At 36.1% G+C, this 18532-nt stretch overlaps 1 protein-coding gene across 1 annotated transcript in view; it reads right to left on the bottom strand.

The window, feature by feature from the left end:
* The window catches only part of Fs (Follistatin), a 64784-nt gene that overhangs the window by 15871 nt on the left and 30381 nt on the right, over positions 1 to 18532 (bottom strand). The window contains exons 3-4 of the mRNA XM_090406440.1: positions 12176 to 12394; positions 9101 to 9322 (exon numbers count right to left, since the gene is read on the bottom strand). Coding sequence (XP_090262566.1) covers positions 9101 to 9322; positions 12176 to 12394 — 441 coding nt within the window. The remainder of the gene's footprint in view (positions 1 to 9100; positions 9323 to 12175; positions 12395 to 18532) is intronic.

Raw genomic sequence — 18532 nt, 5'->3', positions numbered from 1 at the left:
GAAAAAGCGGATGTTTTTCCTACTGTCTCGCTCGGTGGTGATGTACAGAAAGTGCCGGATTTCTACTAGGGATATGGAAAAAATGATGACTATGCATACCGTTTTCTTACAATATTTTTATTTTATTTTTTTGGCGTCAAAAATGCGATATTTTAAACATTGAAGAAATGCTGCATACAAATGGAGTTTAACTATAAAAATTCTTGAAGTCACAAAAATTGAAACGTTTACCTAGATATTTTCACAGTAAACTTCCTTTATTAACGAGGCATTTCCATTATTTAAAATTTTGGAGAAGCCCAAAAAAGTGAAATCGTTTGCAACCGTCAAAATGAATCAATATAATTGTGGAGATAATCGAGCAGTTTGAAATTAAATTCAAATTCTTATGTTTCACAAGGCTGGCCATTCTCAAAGTTATATTCCCTGTCGGCCGAGTAGATGGCTCTTCTGCAATCCAATCGATAGAGCGCGGGTTCGAATCTCACTATAGGTTTGGATGTAATCGTCTTTAGGCTGAAGATTATGACCTTTGTCAGGTGTGAGACTGTGTTGTTCATAGTAAATAGATGAAAACGTTCAGTGATTTGTCTTTAGAGGTGGTTTTTAGGATTATGCAAACATATTGAAAATAATTCGGTAACGAGAATATTTTTTTTTTTGTAAAGACACCAAGGTTCAATTCCATCTAGGATGCAAAGAAATATTTATACAATCTTATCAAATTGAAGACGGGTTAGCCGGTCTCATATACTGAGGTGGAAACTAGTCTGGAAATTATATATCCAGTTATCGGACATAATACACTGGCTTCAGCCGTAATTTCAAATCTTAACCCATTCCGCTATCGTTAAAAAAAAAAGCTTCATACTTTGTGGCATTTCTGACCTTTGTCCCTTTCATCAAGACAATGTACTGTACCCATTAGGCTGCTGTAACTGCGTGGTTTGTAGGCATTGAACATCTGCGGGGTGAACTTGAGCGTCATTTGAAATCAAGGGACGTCCGCTCCACAACCGTCCAGGACCTCATTACATGCCTACAGGAAGAATGGTCCAAAATTCTCATTGATCACTATTGTACGCTTGTGGAAAGTATGCTTCGTAGGATTGCTGTAGTCATCACAGCGAAAGGAGGTCCTACATCTGATTAAGGTTGGCGGCATGGCTGTTTGTTCCTCACACTGGTGTTCGCTGACTTATTTCCAAGCAGTATGTCACAGATTAGCTTATTTTCATTTTATTTTGTAGTAACTCAGTGTGATCTATTCCTTAACTCGCTACTTTTAAAGTAATTTAACATGAGGTATACTTCTAGCTTCTTTTATTGGTTTCTCTCTAGTAGTTTTGCTAATTCTCTCACTTCATATAATTTGTTCTTTTTCACTACAAATGATGCACCTTTCTAGGGTCATTCTCTAGTCTAGATTGATTTTATTTTTATTTTTTACTTATTTTCACAGTTTATCTTAATCGTAACTTTTTTCTCACAGTTCTGGTTAAATCTATTAACGAACAATTTTTCAAAATTCATTACGTAATATTCATGTACGCTTCTATACTGCTATAAGTAATGGTGAAGTAGAACACCTTTCACTTATGTGAAACCATTTTTTTTTTTTTTCATATATTATCCTCTTTACAAAGAGCAGACTTCGGAATGAATTATTACAAGTTATTTAATATTCCATTTACACTATCATTTCAATATTTGGAAGAATTTTTAGTTTCCATTTCACAAAAAGAAACATTTAATAAAACTTTTCAACTAACGCTGAGTTATCCGATCTCACATGAAGACATGTTTTTTTTTTTTACTCTCACACTTTAGTCCGATTAGAGAACGTATACCTACAATAAAAGACTTCAATCAATAGGTAGTAAGTGTGTTGCACCAAGAGATGGCGCGGCATTGTCGCGACAAACGGCCAATAATCGCTAATTCATTCTAACAACGTATTAGCACTGGTTGCTGCATTTAATAATTTTGGTAATTATCGTAACTATTCAGAGTTATTTTCTGTTTCTGTATTACAATGAATAATGTAGATATATTATTTCTTAAATTTAATAAATAATATATCTACATTATTCATTGGCACCACTCCTCGCAAAACTGACAATTATCAACGGAAATTAATCGCTGTTGGTGAATATCTGACAAAAGAAAAATGACCAACCGATTGTCAGTATCACTTTTAAATTTGAAATGATACTTTTTAAAGGGTGTCCTAAATATTAATCGAACTACTTCGACATTCTATAGTGCATTGCTGCAATACTATTTTTATATATTTCTAATATAAAATTATCCGAGCCTCCGTAGCTCAGTTCGTATAGACACAGCCCTTTGGTCGGAAAGACCTGGGTTTGATTCTCGTCAGTGACGCGAGGAATCTGGTCTCTTTCGGCTAAAAGTGAGTTAACCGGTCTGATACGGAGATAGGGGATTTCTTGTCCCCTAGAACAGGCAAACCAGCCCCGTGAACACACGTCTACAGACAGACACACCGGGAGGCATAGGGCTAACCACCTTATCCTCGGAACGGATACGGTTTGGAAGGGCTAAGGACGGCTCTGTAAAAGAAGAAGAGATAAAATTATTCAGCGGGATGGATTGCTATTGGGTAAAATTACAGTGTTTGTCCTTGCTGGTGTTCAGATTGCTATAACAATTTAAATGGCTCTACAGGTTTTTTGTAAGGATTCCAAACACCTGTTTTCAATAGCTGAGTGCACATTTTGCGAAAACATCTTAAAAGGCATTCTCGAGAACATATATTCAGCGTCCAAAGGGTCCCTACCCCAAGAGACACTGACGCAGTGTGTAAGGAAGGAAAATGATAATTTAATACACGTAAAGATTTGCACTAGTTCCCCCAACAGCGGACAAATCCTCAACCCATTTCTTGATAACTGACGAATCCCAAAATACTGTTGTTGAGTTGTCTATTAATTTTTTTTTCCTATTGTAACATTCGTGAAACACTGAGATGGTTCGGCAAGTTGCTTACCATAGTGTGTATCGTGCAATTACACAAGAAATAAATATTACGAATTGTAGTATTTATTTCTTGTTATTTCGAGCCTGCCAACCATATATATATATATATATATATATATATATATATATTCAACAAGATTCTTCTTAAACTCGATCGTCAAGGCCGAGCATCTCTACTTTGCTATCAAAAGGCTGTGGGTTCGAATTCTGTTGCATAGATGTGTTTTAACCGTATTTGATCTCTAGAAGTGAGTTTCTCGATTATCAAATTCTTAGAACACTCACGGTACACAGACTATCCAAAGCTGTCACTGGGTTCCGACGTTACCTGTATCGGCAGGCCATAGTGGACGATGTGAACAGTACTGTACTAAAATTATATTAATACAGTTTTAGCATAATTAACGGAGCTTATTATTGTTTCGGTCACAGGAACCATTACAAGAAGAGCCGGTGAAGGCTACCACAATCAGCAGAGTGACGTATTATTGAGTCACTTGTTCTTTGAGTCCGAGTTTTAGCCTACGAACAGAATCCAGACGCTGTTTGATCGTTGAAGAGAGGGAGAGATCAAAATTCATGCTTATCTATAAAGATCTTGGCGCTAGTTTGGATTCCGAGAGAACGTATGGAAGACGCTGACAACACGATCTCCAAACTTAAATCTGACTAAGCATGTGCCTGGAGCAGCGCACTGCCTCAGTCACTTGGTGCGGTTATCTGTTCTGGTGGAAGAACGGCATTTGTTGCCACAGAATTGTATCGAGCATGATCCGCCGCTCTCAGGCCTGTTTATCCTTCAGCAGGAATAATAAGCTTTACTGATGGTAGGTGATCGTATTTTCCAGCATATTGTCAACTTCTATGTGTTCTTTTCTTATACCCCTCTATGTAATGCCCCTTATTACCTGTCCGATGGTTCTCCTGTCTCCTTATTATTCTATTGCACAATACCCTACCAAATTTTGTCTCTTCCTCATGTCACGAATTGCATGAGTGCACCACATACTCCTTCTCTGTACTACGTATTAGGCCTACTGGCCTGTTACAGACTTAAGCTCTTCTAAGTCATAGCCGTCCCTAGGGTAAGGTGACTAGCCCTATGCCTTCCGGTATATCCTATGTCTGTATATCGTCTGTTCACGGGACCGGTGAGCCTCCATAGCTGAGTAGTATAGACGAAGCCCTTTGGTCGGAAAGACCTGGGTTCGATTCCCGTCGGTGACGTGAGGAACCTTTATTAGGTCTCTTTCAACTAAAAGCGAGTTAGCCGATCTCATAGGGAAGTGGGGGATTTTCGTCCCTCAAAACAGGCAAACCGTCCCCGTGAACACACATGCATTACAGTCATGAATACGTCCCAGCCATATGCCGGTCCAGATCCCGGATAAAATTAGGGGGTTGGGTAAAGCAATGGTGTGAACTACCCTGTAAAAATCTCAGCAAGAATACTTTGTGGGCAATGCCTACAAAGTAATCTACGGTCGGAAACGACTGAAAAGGAAAATCAGACCGGGTCGGTTTGCCTGCTTGCGGGAGGAAAAACCCCAGATAAACTGGGGGAAACCCTGCTGTCCACGCCCAAGGAAGCCTAGCTTGGCTATGTCTGAGAAAGATCCTTAAACTCTTCATGTCGGCGACGGGAATCGAACCCAGGACACCCCTTTCTCAGGCATATGGTTGCGAAGCCCATAGTCACTAGGCTAACCGCGCGGACTGTGCACCATACGCTAAAGTGTTTTATTCATTTTGTCATCACGAGCAGGAAGGCACACTCGATACAATTTTATTTCTTGAGTATTCTAACAATGTTTTGTCTACTCAATTCAACAGGATATGTGTATCTATGTACGATTTGGACCATAATATGATCAGTAACTTCAGATTATCTGGTCCAATCAAAATTGACGCTAATCATAATAATCTTAGCGCTAGTTTGGATTCAGAATGCATTGCCTTTTCATTTGGGGACTATTTGAATTTCAGCAGAAACAGCTAAAGCTGTGAGGATCAGTGTATTATGTCTCTGTTAAATACGTGGATTTTCTGACTGATTTTTATTTGCGAGAGGGTAAAACCCTTACATTTCGTTATGAGGCTGACTAACTCGCCTTCAGCTGAAAAAAGTCCAAAAATTCATTCAACCCCCAGTTTGAACCTAGGTCTTTCCATCCGAATGGCGTCGTTGTTACCAAGCCAGTTGCTGTTATCAGTGCAAATCAGAAGTGCTGACCGTTGGTTAGGACAATTAAAACCGCCTATAGCGGCAACACTCTCCCACGGCAGAGTCTTCTAAAATTACTTCAAATCCCATCTAGGACACCAAGAACCTTTGATGGGTTTTTCATCCCACAAGAGCATCATAGCCTTACGTTGCTTGGGCCGTATATCCAAACCAACTAACCAATCTAGAATGAAACTTCCGCTATCCATCGATCCCAAGAGTCAACATATGATTGGCCCGTATAGAGGAAGAAAACTTGACTTTCTTTCTTCACATTATATAATTCCAAGAAGCTGTTATATGGTAATTACATCAAACGTCACAATTAATGATGATAACACGAAACAGGTGTCATATTTGTAATTTCAGAGCTGTCGATCGATTTACTTTAAAACAGCGTAAATTCTAATTTAATGACAGAAGCTGGTTTAGATGGAAATAGCATAGTTTCGTCAAAACCTGTAAAATTTGTGCAAAATAAATACATTTGACAAATTTCGCGGAAAAAAAAACAACAACCTATAAATGTTTCCAGTGATCATATTTATGACTTCTAACATGCGTTCCGCCTGAATTCACTCTCATTGAGATACACTGAGAGAAATTAAAAAATCTTAAGTTATCAGAGTTATTTCTTTAAATCGCATTAAAAAAAAAAATTCTTCCCGTTTTCACTTCGACCACCATGCTTGAACAAATGAAGTATTTGCCATAGGCGGTGGCCTCTCCACTGGGTTACCATACAACACTCTTGATTTTTTTAACACTCACCCTCCCTCCAAGTGTACTGCAGAAGTTACCCCCCCCTTTCTCTAATTCAGAGGATTATTTTGTGCAATTTTAATTTCCCACAGAACACCCTTTCCTCAGATTGTCATCGCAGCGACGTCGACGGAAAGGTAAAGGGATTTCGGATTATCTAACCTGATTACCGTCCAGGTGCTATGTTAAACGGTAACAATCTTTCACGAGCTAGATACTTCTGTATATCATGAAACATTTTTCGTTCTTAACGTTTTAATCAGATAAAAAATTCACGTTGTAAACCAATCGAATGTTGGCATTAAGAATCTGCTTTTCCAAAACAGGACGCATAATTTCTGTTTTAATAATTTTATGCTCCAGTCAAAGGTGTAGTTACTATACGTAAGTTCAACGAGAAGGCCGAACTTTCGAGATGTCTTTTGACCTCTCAAAATAAGGTTCTTATCTTATTATAAAATAAGATGTTTCAGAAACCAATTGTATGCACCATATAATTAATCAGTAAGGATAATAATCGCAGTCATAAAAAGTGCTTCGCATCATAGCTGAGGTGTTGTAGGTTCTTTATTGAAATTTGTAGCATACAAATTACGTATTATTTCGGTGATTCGATAAAATATTTGATATTCCAAATACAAAATTAATTGAAGTTTATATAGTCTATCAGTACAGTTTTTAGCAAATTTGAAATTGTGAGGCTGTGGATTTCTTATTGCCTGACTCACTCTAGGGGATGTGTGGTAGTCGAAATCCTCAGAGAGGAGATGCGCAACCTGTTATCGACTTTAGAAACAAATGTATTTTTATTTTCCTAACATTGTTCATTACAAGTAATGCTTTCCCATATTAGAGTAATAAATTATGTCGAATATTTTCACTTTTGCACCCGTTTCAAATTATAGGACATGTATTGTATACCTTTTGACAACAGAGCGGATCTTCTAAGCAAAATCGTGAAAATAAACGTAATAAGGTACAGACTTTATTTCGATTATAGCGTACAGTTACATTTTTTATTTCAATCCTGCCTACAAAAGTTTGTAAACCTATCATACGACAATATCGTGGGTGAGATAAAAGTTCGATAATATCCGAACCTCCTCGAGAGAACAAACGTGGAGTTTTTTTTTCCCACAGAACTCGCGCCTTCAATAAAAAAAAAAAAAAGCAGTCTCGAGTCAGGCAATGAAAATCATCACCCACATTAATAGATTCACATACAGAGTGGGATTCGACCCACTGCCCTCTTGATAAGAAAACGGAAGAACTTATAAAGTTGACAAAAAAAAAAAAAGTCAGTTTCGTTTGTTAAGTTAAAATTGGCGCCTGTTGCAAAGACACTGATATTAACCGTTTTTCCAATAATAACAAAAAGCATTTTATTGCCTATATTACTATACAGGTACCACTTGCAATACCTTAGTTTGTTAACTGCGTTGTTTGCCTAAATTTGGTAATTTTATTTTGAGGCGAGAATAATTCCGGAACTCTACGGCTGGCGTTCGACGAGTTAATTGAAGTTCACTGTTTCTATCACTGAACAAATATCTTGCCAAAACTATTTGAACTTAGGAAATAAATTAGGAAGGCTTTTATAAGGACCAACAATTGTTGATAATTCCCTTAAAGTTAGCGCTGATTGATAATAAAAATTAACGTCGGTGGGTTAACACTTCAATGCTTTGTATTTAGACAGAAATGACACGATTATAGCAGGTTCTAATCACATGCCAAAATCGCGAAATCTTTTTGTTGAACACTGAGGGGAGAAAACAAAATCAACATTTCAGAGGCATCAAGGAGAAAGTGCTGTACTGATTGGGAAGCACGAAATCAAATGTCATAAGGAAAGAGCAGATTTTTCCGCTACATCGAATTCGTTACCGAGAAAGCCACAAGATATAACGCTAATTAGCGAACAGAGCTTCGGTCCACAGTAGCGTGCTCGCTCGCAGAGTCGAAGGAGCCGTGTTCGATTCCAGCCAAAGGTTCTTTAAAAAATATGTATATAATAAAACGTATCGATTTATTCTGATCTGTGCTGAGTTAGTCGGTCTCAGGCTGAGGACGTGAGGATTTTAGCCGGGTACTCAGGTTTCCCCTCACCACCAGACAAACCGACCATAGAATATAGTCACATTCAACTACACTCGCGTTTCTTGAAAATCTTGGGCTTCCAAGACGTTCCTAAGGGCCTATCCTACCTCGGGAAGGGTAACCCCCTAATGCATTTGGTTGAATCAATATATTTCTTATCCTATACGCTAAGAAACAATGATGTATCTACCTTTCACGTAGAGTGCATCATAAAAAGTTACCAATGAAGTAATAGCGAACCGGAGGAGGATCTAAATTTAATCTGAACATGTTGCTAATGGTCGAGGTGGTAATTAAAGAATATGTTAATATCTGCGTAATTTAAAATCCTGTTTTTATGCTTTTATTATATTAATAATACTCTTGGAAGAAAATACCAAAATTCAATTTTTTTTTATAACTAAGCAAGTGAAGTCTTGCAAATGAGAATAGCGGTACATTCCAGTTTATTGACTTTGGATACCTTTATGGCTTCTAAAAAAATTCATAAATGAATGAAAAATATTGGCCAACACCGAACAACTTTTACTCGGTGTAATATTTCGTAAATTCATACTGTAATGGTTAAGATTGCATTGTTTGTTGTCAACAACGAAAACATAATGCAAAATACGTTCTCTTGGTTTCTTTTTTTGAATATAAAGCTAATAAGATCTATAATTGGCTATGCAGGATAGGAATCAGAAGAGTTCTATTACTCCTTGAGTGCACTGGGGGATAACAGTAGAAAAAATTGCAGTATGTGTGCTCTTAAGGGAATGTCACGACACTATAAATCAAAGAAATCTTTAAGACTCATGGACAACGTTACAGACAAATTCAATTCATAATCTTATATTACAATTAAATGAAGTGGAAAGTTAATGCACTAACTGTGCAACTCGTGCATTTTATAAACATAGCAGTATCCACATAATATAGATATTATCCATGACTAAGTTAAGATTAATGATATAAGTTACTTTATTATAAGAATGACTTGGAATTTGTCGGCATAAAATTATGGAATACCTCTGCATTTTCCTTTGTATGCTTCTTGAATCGCTCGACCTTTGATGCAAGCTGCTTGTCGTATGTGACAGTAGCTGGGATAGGTAATGTTATCAGCACCGCATAAATGATTTCCTGTTAGGGTCGGACTGCACTGCTGTTTGCATCGTATGCAGTGTGGGCGAAGGTTCTGATCTAAGAGGCAGGTCTTCCTTCCTGGACATCGAACCGTATCACAAGTTTCTAAAATGCAAAGCAGTTTGTTAAATCTTCTGAATCATCAATTTCGTCAACAGAATATTCACCTATTTATTAAAAAAAAAAAGCAGTTATATATGCTAACATGTAATAACTGCGCTAAACACGGGGTGCAGATCCTTAATTAGTTTGATAACCTAATGTTAGCAAAAATTGTTCATTCAATTTAATTTCTATCAAAACTTGGTCATCTATGGCCTACGTGCTGATCTGAACCCCCCCCCCCCACAATAACCGGACTATAAGGCACATACCCCCACTTGTGGTATGTGCCTTATAGTCCAGTTTATTACCCGTCCTATGGTATAAAGTTCAAAAATTATTTCCTAAATAGCAAAACAAGACTTATAACGAACTTCGAGCATTTAAAATAATTCCGATTAAGCGTAGGTCTATGGGTTTTAATGTTCGTAATCGAACGTTCTGATCTTTACCTAGCATTGTTTTATTTCTTCCCGGCATCCTATTCGATGACTACGCTTATCGTTTGCACAGATCTGATCCGATATTGTAATTTAACACATGAAAATAAGAGATCTCCGCGATTCTTATTAATTAAATATATCGCTTTCTTTTAAAAGCATCAGGCTCATAGTTTCTAATATTTGAATGCGATATTATGAAAGTAAATATTAGATTTCTTTTGACAAATTCTGTAATCTAAGTTGAAATTTTTACGCTCGGTCCTTCTTATCAGGTCTCCAACCAATCAGATCTCCAATCCCCAATCCCACAGTTATTTGCCTTTCTCGTTGAATAAGATGAAACAAATATCTGTGTGCATGTGGAAATGAAAATCATTTTCTTTAATGTTCACATATAATTTGTATTTCTTTATTATATAAGGCTTGTTCAAAAAAAGACCGAACTTTTTAAATAGCGCGCTGCGGCTAGTGAGCCCATCTAGCGGCAAGTTCTGACAATAAACTGCAATTTGCCTCGTTCTGATAAGAGCATTAATCGTCAAGTTACATCCGCTGAAGTGAGCACGTGCACAAACTGTTCGTCGGAAATAGTAACAATGAAAGAACTTGATGAACAACGTGTGTGTGAAATTTTGCTGCAAACTTGATAAAAATTGAAACGTGGTTTCAATTTTATCAAGTAAGGATGAGTCGGTCAAAGATCAAGGTGATGTTGGTTATGTTTTTTGATTGGAAAGGCATTGCCCATTATGAATTTGTACCACGTGGTCAGATGGTAAACAAAGAGAGGTACTAGGAAGTTTTTGTGCCTTTGAGGGATGCTGTGCATAGGAAGGGACTTGAATTGTGGGGAATCGGACTTGGACGTTGCACCACGACAATGCGCCGGCTCACGCGTCGCTCCTCATCCTCAGTACATCCACCCTATTTTCCGGACTTAGTCTCAGCAGACGTTTTCTTCTTTCCCAAACTTAAAACCACCTTGAAAGGACATCGTTTCCAAACCATAGAGGAGATTCAGGAAAATGCGATAAGAGAACTGCGCGCTATTACCGAAATTGCGTTCCAGGAAGCATTCCAACAATGGAAGAAACGTTGGGAACGGGGTATCGCTAGTAGAGGGGACAGTGCTTAAAATGTTGTAGAATGAACAATAAAGTCTTTATTGCAAAAGTTCTGTCTTTTTTTGAACACGCCTTGTATATATACACAGCGTGCCCGTTAATAACGAGACAAAATTTGTATAAAAATAAAGCAATTGCAAGAAATGAATCGCTCATTTTTAATATAATCTCCCGTTAAACTCGATACAAATTTCTGAAACACCTTTGGTAAGAGCCTAAAGCTATATTTTACTCAGCCGTCACACACTCTTCCGGATGACCTCCACTGAATCAAACTGACATTTTCCCTTCCGAATTCGAAGAACTCCAGCGAATATGAGGGGGGGGGGGTGTTTGAGAACACATCGACTTTGGATTGAAAAGTAGAGAACTTTAATGGGAGTTTAAATTCTAGGACTGGAACTTCAATGATGCATTTACGAAGTCGATCACAACCATGCACGTTTCGCTTATCCTCCTATCATACTTATTCTTTCATTTCACTTCGTAATTTTCCACAAAAGATGCGACACATTAATAAGAGTAGTTACCATTAATGGCGTTTACTACTGCAAAAAAAAACAACCTCTAATGAGATTGGTGAATCAGAAATAAAAGTTACCCGTTTATCAGAAACTAGTTGTAAAGGCGAGTTTCGTATTCAATCTTCAAAATTCTCACCAGAAAAAAACAACTGGTTGGGTTAAGAAACGGATGTTCTTCCTCATTGAAAAATAGATCAGAAAAGGCTTCGTTCTGGAAGATTTTGCTCAATTTAGAGCAAAATCTTCATGACAGAGCTAATTATTTCAAGGTAAAACATGAATATTTAAGAAACCTGACATAGTGGGATCAGGTGTAATACAAAAAATTGGTTTTAAACATGCAGTTTATTCATCGTAATCCCTACTAACATTTTCTATAACTGAAGAATGATTAATTCATGTATATTATGAAAATACCACAGGACAAAGAGTGGATGATAATTTATGTAATTCTCAAAAGATTAACTTTATACGGACCTCATATGACTTGAGATTTTTCAAATCATCTCTGTCCAAAAAATGAAATCAAGGTATAATTTGACAACGATGCAGTGTTTCATTTGTTGATTGATCCCACTCTGAAGGCTGAAATCACAAAGTGATCTGGGAGATTACCTCAATAAAAAGTCGAAACTGGTCTAGTAGTGCTTCCCATAGCATTATTACGTTATAACATATATAATCACATTTTAAAATGTGTTCATTGTTATTATTAGAAATGGGTATATGAAAAAGTAAACTTGATAAAATGAGAAGTTCTCTTACTTTGACACTGTCCTATGTAGGCTACTCCGAGGTGTTTGTTTTTCCTGCATTGTCTTTTGAGCAGCCTGCAGATGTGCCGATACGTCCTCCCATCTGTGCCACACACTTCTCCAAGTTTCCGTTTCTTTTTAGAACATTTCGGAGCACACACACAAGTTGGCTTTTGGCGTTTTATAACACACCGCATACCTTTGTCACATTCAACGCCTTCACAGGAATCTTTTGAATAGGAAAAAAAAAATGGTAATAAAGAATGCATAATATGTGAATTCTACTAGAGCACACGTGTACTGCGAGACTGAGCAAAATTGACTTTTTCAATTTGGAACGCAATTTAAATCGCATTTTAACGATTGTGAAAAGTAAATTGATGTAATAGCATTTCCAGGAAACATGGGAATGTCAACTGAATTAAAATAAGTTGGTTCCGTTCAGATCATAACATCGAACCGGAACATATCAGTCAGTTGTTTGCAGACCAACATGAACTCAATTTTTTTTTTTTTATCTAAAATCAACGATGCAAATAACTTATCGTCCATTTTAGATGATTTCGTTCCACCTTGATAATTAATCATTCTCGGCAATAATTGAGAAAGTCAAGACAATTCAAATAAACATTATCGTATAAATAACATTGGGCATGTACTGATCACTACACTACATGTAATATTAAGGTACTTAATTCGAAATTGTAACGGAATATTCGGCTAAAAATGTAATCAGTCTCGCAGTTTCTTTCATATTCATGTATTTAATAATAAATTTACAAACACGTACTATGTAAGCATTTACAATAGTAAAATAGTCAAGAATACGTACAATTATTATTAGTCAAAATAAAAAATGGCTATTTTTCTGACTAAAATAAGTACTATTGTACTTATTTTAGTCAGCAAAATAGCCATTTTGCTGGCTAAAATAAACAAACACATGTCAAGTCTACATAATAGAATAATATCCGCATTTCTTTTTATATAAAATTCGTGTTGTAAGGTCAATGTCTAGATTGAATTTCATGTGAGTTAGCCAGCTTCAGTGTACTTCGCATAGTTTCAGAAAAATGTATTTGATTGAACGAGTGTTAGCGTATCAGCTCTCCGAGTAACACGCTGCAGGTTCAAATCCCGAAGTGGGTGATGGATCTCATTTAGGAGACTTGAAGTGACTTCTAGACAAGGTTCCGGATTATATAAAAAATAAGTTTATTAATCATTTTTGAGTGTCACATAAAATTATCTGAGATAAGCTATTGCAAAATGCTTTATGAAGTTTCACTGACCTGGAAGTTATTTGTGAATGCCAGTTCTCCTCACAGACTAATCATGCAATCATTAACATGTAAATTTTGAGTCGTTTGTCTAATTTATGATTAAATCAAACCTCATAAATTGAGAATACAAATTTCATTGAAGTCGGTCATTCTAAAAGCGAGTTATTGCTTTTTGCATCATTTCTAAATTTTCCTCTGCAGTGACTGTCACGAAAGTGCTTCGAGGACACACATCCTAATTTTTATTAGTTCATTATGCTTGTTGCATTTTTCAAATCACACTTGAATGGAATCTACATTAATTTTAATAACACATAAGTAACGAAATTATTTTTTTGAAAGGGTTTGGAGTGATACTTGGCCTACTTTTTCCAGCTCCCAAAGTAAGCGTTGCCTTTTGAAATGGCGCCCATAATAATACGACAGTCACACTGGTTTCAAACACAATCTACAATTTTTCCATTTTTTTGTTGAAATTCGGTATTTGGGATCTTAATTATGGAATCATTTAAATTTTAAATCGGACCATTTTAATAAAAATTAAGCATACCGATTTGAAACGATATAATTCTGTATGCTATTAGCGATAAAATTAATTTCCATTGCAGTTGGATAACACTGACGTCACCGAATGCTACCACTAAATATCAAAGGTTCAAAAAGTTATTTGCTCGTGGTGTGTGAATGTAATAAAATAGTTTCAGTTTATAAACAAAAAAGTTTACCATTTTAATGTAAAGTTACAATTGACCAGTTTAGCAGTTGAGACATCTAAAACATTCAGTACATACACTTAAGATTCTTCGCATTGCCGACAGACATCCCATAAAACACACGCTAACCAGAAAAACAATCCCAAATTACCAAGCATAATATACTGGTTATATATAAATTAAGTAGATATTAAATCCAACATCATTTCAAAGACGAATACAGAAACTATCAAAGTTTCGTGCGAAAATTGACCAGAGAGCTTGACCAGAATATTGAAAATTGACCAAAATACACTTGCCGCCATAATGCGAGTTGCCCTAGCAGAACGCTCAAAGCTCCCGTATATTCGCCTCCTATTGGTCAATTTTGATAAGGTTTCACTGATCTGACAGCTGTTTCAAAGTCATTGGTTTTTCGTCAGAGAGACCAGGCAGAAACCTATTCCCGCAAGCTCTGTGGGTAATTTTCGCACGAAACTTTTAAAGTTTCTGTATTCGTCTTTGAAATAATGTTGGATTTAATATCCACTTATAAATCAGCCGCCGATGAGATATGGGAAGAGAACCAATGTATTTGAGTTTCTTTTCACAATGCTTTGCTTAAATTTTGATCTCAAAAAGATAAGTAGAGATATTTAGACTAAGTGATTGGAAACGCACTAGGATAGTTGCACAGCGAATGACGAGTGTTTCAACACGTCTGACCCTTGGGCTTTAATTCCTTACTTTATGAACAGGTCGATGACGTGTTCATTGCATAAGCAAACAAACAGTCAGTCTGTCTGAAAAGTTTTCTTTTTCTGATATTAGACGTTCATTTCCTGTTACAGAAATGGGAGTTAAAATCCATTAAAGGAGTAATAAACTTCCTTTAAATGCCTCTCCTCTGAATTCCACTTGGTTATAATTATCGCAACAACTAATTACCTCCGAAACATGTCTGTCGTCCACTGAATATGTAATTACAGTAGAAATAGTTCGGATATTCGCACTTCAACAACTAACTCTAGTCAATGGCCTATGTTCACATTTTAAGGTTTCAAGTTGGTAATTTAACTAACGAGAGCTCTTTTCCTTGCTTCTAAAGTATGAAGCAAACATATGTTTAGGGTTGCTGGCGTTGATTTCTGTGCGTTGCCGTGGTACTGTGGACTACACATAGGTTCTGATATTCGCCTTTGTGAAAAAAAACTAAGTTGTTAGTTTGGCTCCAGTTTTTTCTTCAGTAGGATGCATCCTGAACATCTTGAGCAATTTCTGGATTCTATAAAAACATATCTCTATCTTTTATTATTCAGGCCTCCCTGGAGTCAAGAGACTCATCGCCGGGAGGTCCTATCCAAAATGTTTACACCATTCGATGGATGCTCACAGGAAAATATATAGAAGAAACCTGCAAAGAATATGTAACTAAAAATTATCGTAACATTATAGTTCCCTAATCAAAAGGAATTAAGTAGTCTGAGAAAACCAACATGGATTCTGCTAGAACAACAAGCATAAATATCCCAATTTAAAAACTAGAAGAAAAATAGTAACAGTTAACATTTCTAGTGAAAAAATATTTGAAAATGTTTCAACAATGGAAAGCGTGCATTCGCTGTTATGCTGGTTCGTGGGTTGCCTAGATGCAAGTGTGGCGTGATGGCTTAAGGAAGACCAGACTTCACGCAAAATCAACTTTTTTTTTTGTTACACTGTAGATTGTAGAGGATCCTTTATCATTTCAGCTGATTCTTTGAAAGCTCTTGAGTAAAACCAATAATCAATGTGGAGCATTTCAGTTTGTTGCCATTCTACTTGATGTTTTGTGTGTGTTTGTGCTTTCCTCTACTCATCTGAAACCGCCATTTAAAAAAAACAAAACTAGGTGTCTATAAGATCACTTGTGGGTTGCACTACATAGAGCAGATCAGGCGAGATACGTCGATCGAAGCCGGCATAACAGCGAATGCACGTTTTCAAATATTTTTCACCAGAAATGTTAATTGTTATAACTTTCTTTCTATTTTTTTTTTTAATTTATTCGTGCTATTTTCTGATGAAGCGAAACTAGTAGAATTAAAACAGTTTCTATTTGACATGTGTGGTTTAATACCAGAAATAATTAGTTAATAATTTAATTTATTTTGAAAGGCATATTTTTGGAGAAATAATAATTTCGTTAGAGATAAGTTTTGAAAGTAACTAAATATTATATCATGCATTTTATTTTAGATGTAAATTCATGTTAACTCAAGGGAAGCATCTAGTGTATTAACTGCACAAAATCTCAGCTGATAATTTTTTTTTAATGGTGCAGACGGTAACAGACATGACATTAAGATAATTTGCATTGATTATAGTACTAGAAAGGAAAGAAAGAAAAAGATACCTTAGGAAACGTGTATTTTCATAGAGATGCAAAAACAAGGGAAACGAAGGCAATCATGATTACTGCTAATGGTATAACAACAGGAACAGTTGAGGAAGATTCCTATTGAGCTGTTTTAATTTTTTCCATATCATTCACTGTCTTCACATTAGTTACTTCGTAACAGAAACTAATGTAAAGACAGAACTTAGTTGATAAGTGCTATATAGCGAGAGAGGAAATAATTAAAACTTCCTAAAGGAAAAGGAAGTTGAAAAAATTAATGGTTACACTATACATTAACTGAATGAAAGAATGATACAAAACTGGTAAAACAGTTCGGGACCAGTATTTCAAGAAAGCATGTTCATGAGAATTCAATGGCCCTGTAGGCTATTTAAATAGCTCAGTTTGAGATGTACTTGTTGGTCAAACTATAAACAGATGAAGCTGGTGAGATAAAAAGTTCTATAGTAACAATGTTCAAAGTCGCTTGAATCTGATATGAGGAACTTGGGATGGTGTTTACCCTTCTGTATAGTCTAAATTATCAAAATTAGTTGGTTGATAATACAAAGCCTATTGAACAATAGCCAAGCAACAGTTTTCTTTTTTCATTCCAGTATTTATCCTGCTTTATGTGATGTACCTAATTAATTCGTTAATCAACCATACTTGTGGTAGAAACGTCGAATAACCATACGTTAAAATATAGTTAAGCCTTTTTTTTTTTCCCTTCTTCGAAGTACAAGTTTCATGACAGACTGGTGTGAAGTACTTTACTATGCAGCGAGTAATGTATACCCTTTTTCAGAGTTGAAAATAATGCGCAAAAATTTTAATCGCTACAGAAAGTAATAATTACAAAGGCTCTGAAAAATAACCGTCTCTCAAATCATCGCCAGACAGCCTCGCCTGAGAAAAAGACACGTGTCATATTATCAGTCTTGTTTCATGAAGCATACATTTCTCACATTAACTACACTTAGGCGGATTTCTTTTATCTCCTTAGACCTAGGGTTTCTAGACAATTATGTCTTGCTTTTTAAGGCAATCTCGTCCACGACGAAAAGTTGAGTAGAATTGTGTGGGTCAAGATTTAAGTATTTTATGAACGTATTCTGAATTTTTTAAATTCCAGTTTGTTCAAGATGGTATTGCAGCAAACGACCTAAACACTCACAAATGTTTATACCACAGCCGAATTCGAATGAGTAGATAACGACTAAGTTAAGATGGGAAATTAAATATGAAACTATTTTCATGTTTAATGTTCCATATCTATCTGTTTATACAATAGATAATCAAAGCTGGTATGGGAAGGTCAAATTCATATCGAATAAGAAAGAAGTCAGTCAAAATAGTAAACTAACCATACAGGATAGTGTTAAAAGCAATATTAAATTACGGATCTGAGAGGTTAAAAAATAAAACTTGATCAAAGACAACAGATGGCAGAATCATTAAAAGTTAGGATATTGGAAGCCAGTTTGACATTGTTAGCATTCAGGAATATGTGAGTAGACATAATTTAAGATGTTATGGTCACTTAAACAGAATGAAGAGGAAAGGTTAAAAAAAATAAGTGTTTATAGCTAGGATGGTTAGCAAAAGATACGGAGGATGACACACTTATAAGTGCCTAAGACATACACACGAGATATTGAAGTCCTGAAAGATAAGTCTAATTTGGTGGAAATTTAGCACTGAACTATTCATATAGTATTATCTTAATGTGATGTACGTCCCCCAAGATACACATCACGAATTTGATAATAAAGTAAACGCAGAATTGGGTTCAGGAATCGATTGTCACACTTTTTGTCTTACGGCTATTGTAACTATTTCTCATCAAGGAGTATTCCTTTCCACAGACAGACGTGAATTGTGTCAGAATTGTTGGTAGTTGGTCTTACCATGAACAACTTTGTTCCACACATTCTAAATAAGCTCAGTCAGATTGACTGCCGACTGAGGAGCGGGCCTAATAGTTTAGGGTGCTATCATTTTACTGTTCC

This window comes from Typopeltis vanoorti, chromosome 16 (assembly GCF_054136105.1).
Source record: "Typopeltis vanoorti isolate ZY-2024b chromosome 16, IOZ_Tvanoo_1.0, whole genome shotgun sequence".
Classification (NCBI taxonomy): domain Eukaryota; kingdom Metazoa; phylum Arthropoda; class Arachnida; order Uropygi; family Thelyphonidae; genus Typopeltis; species Typopeltis vanoorti.
Note: the sequence above shows the minus strand (reverse complement) of the source record. Positions and strands in the feature narration are given on the sequence as shown.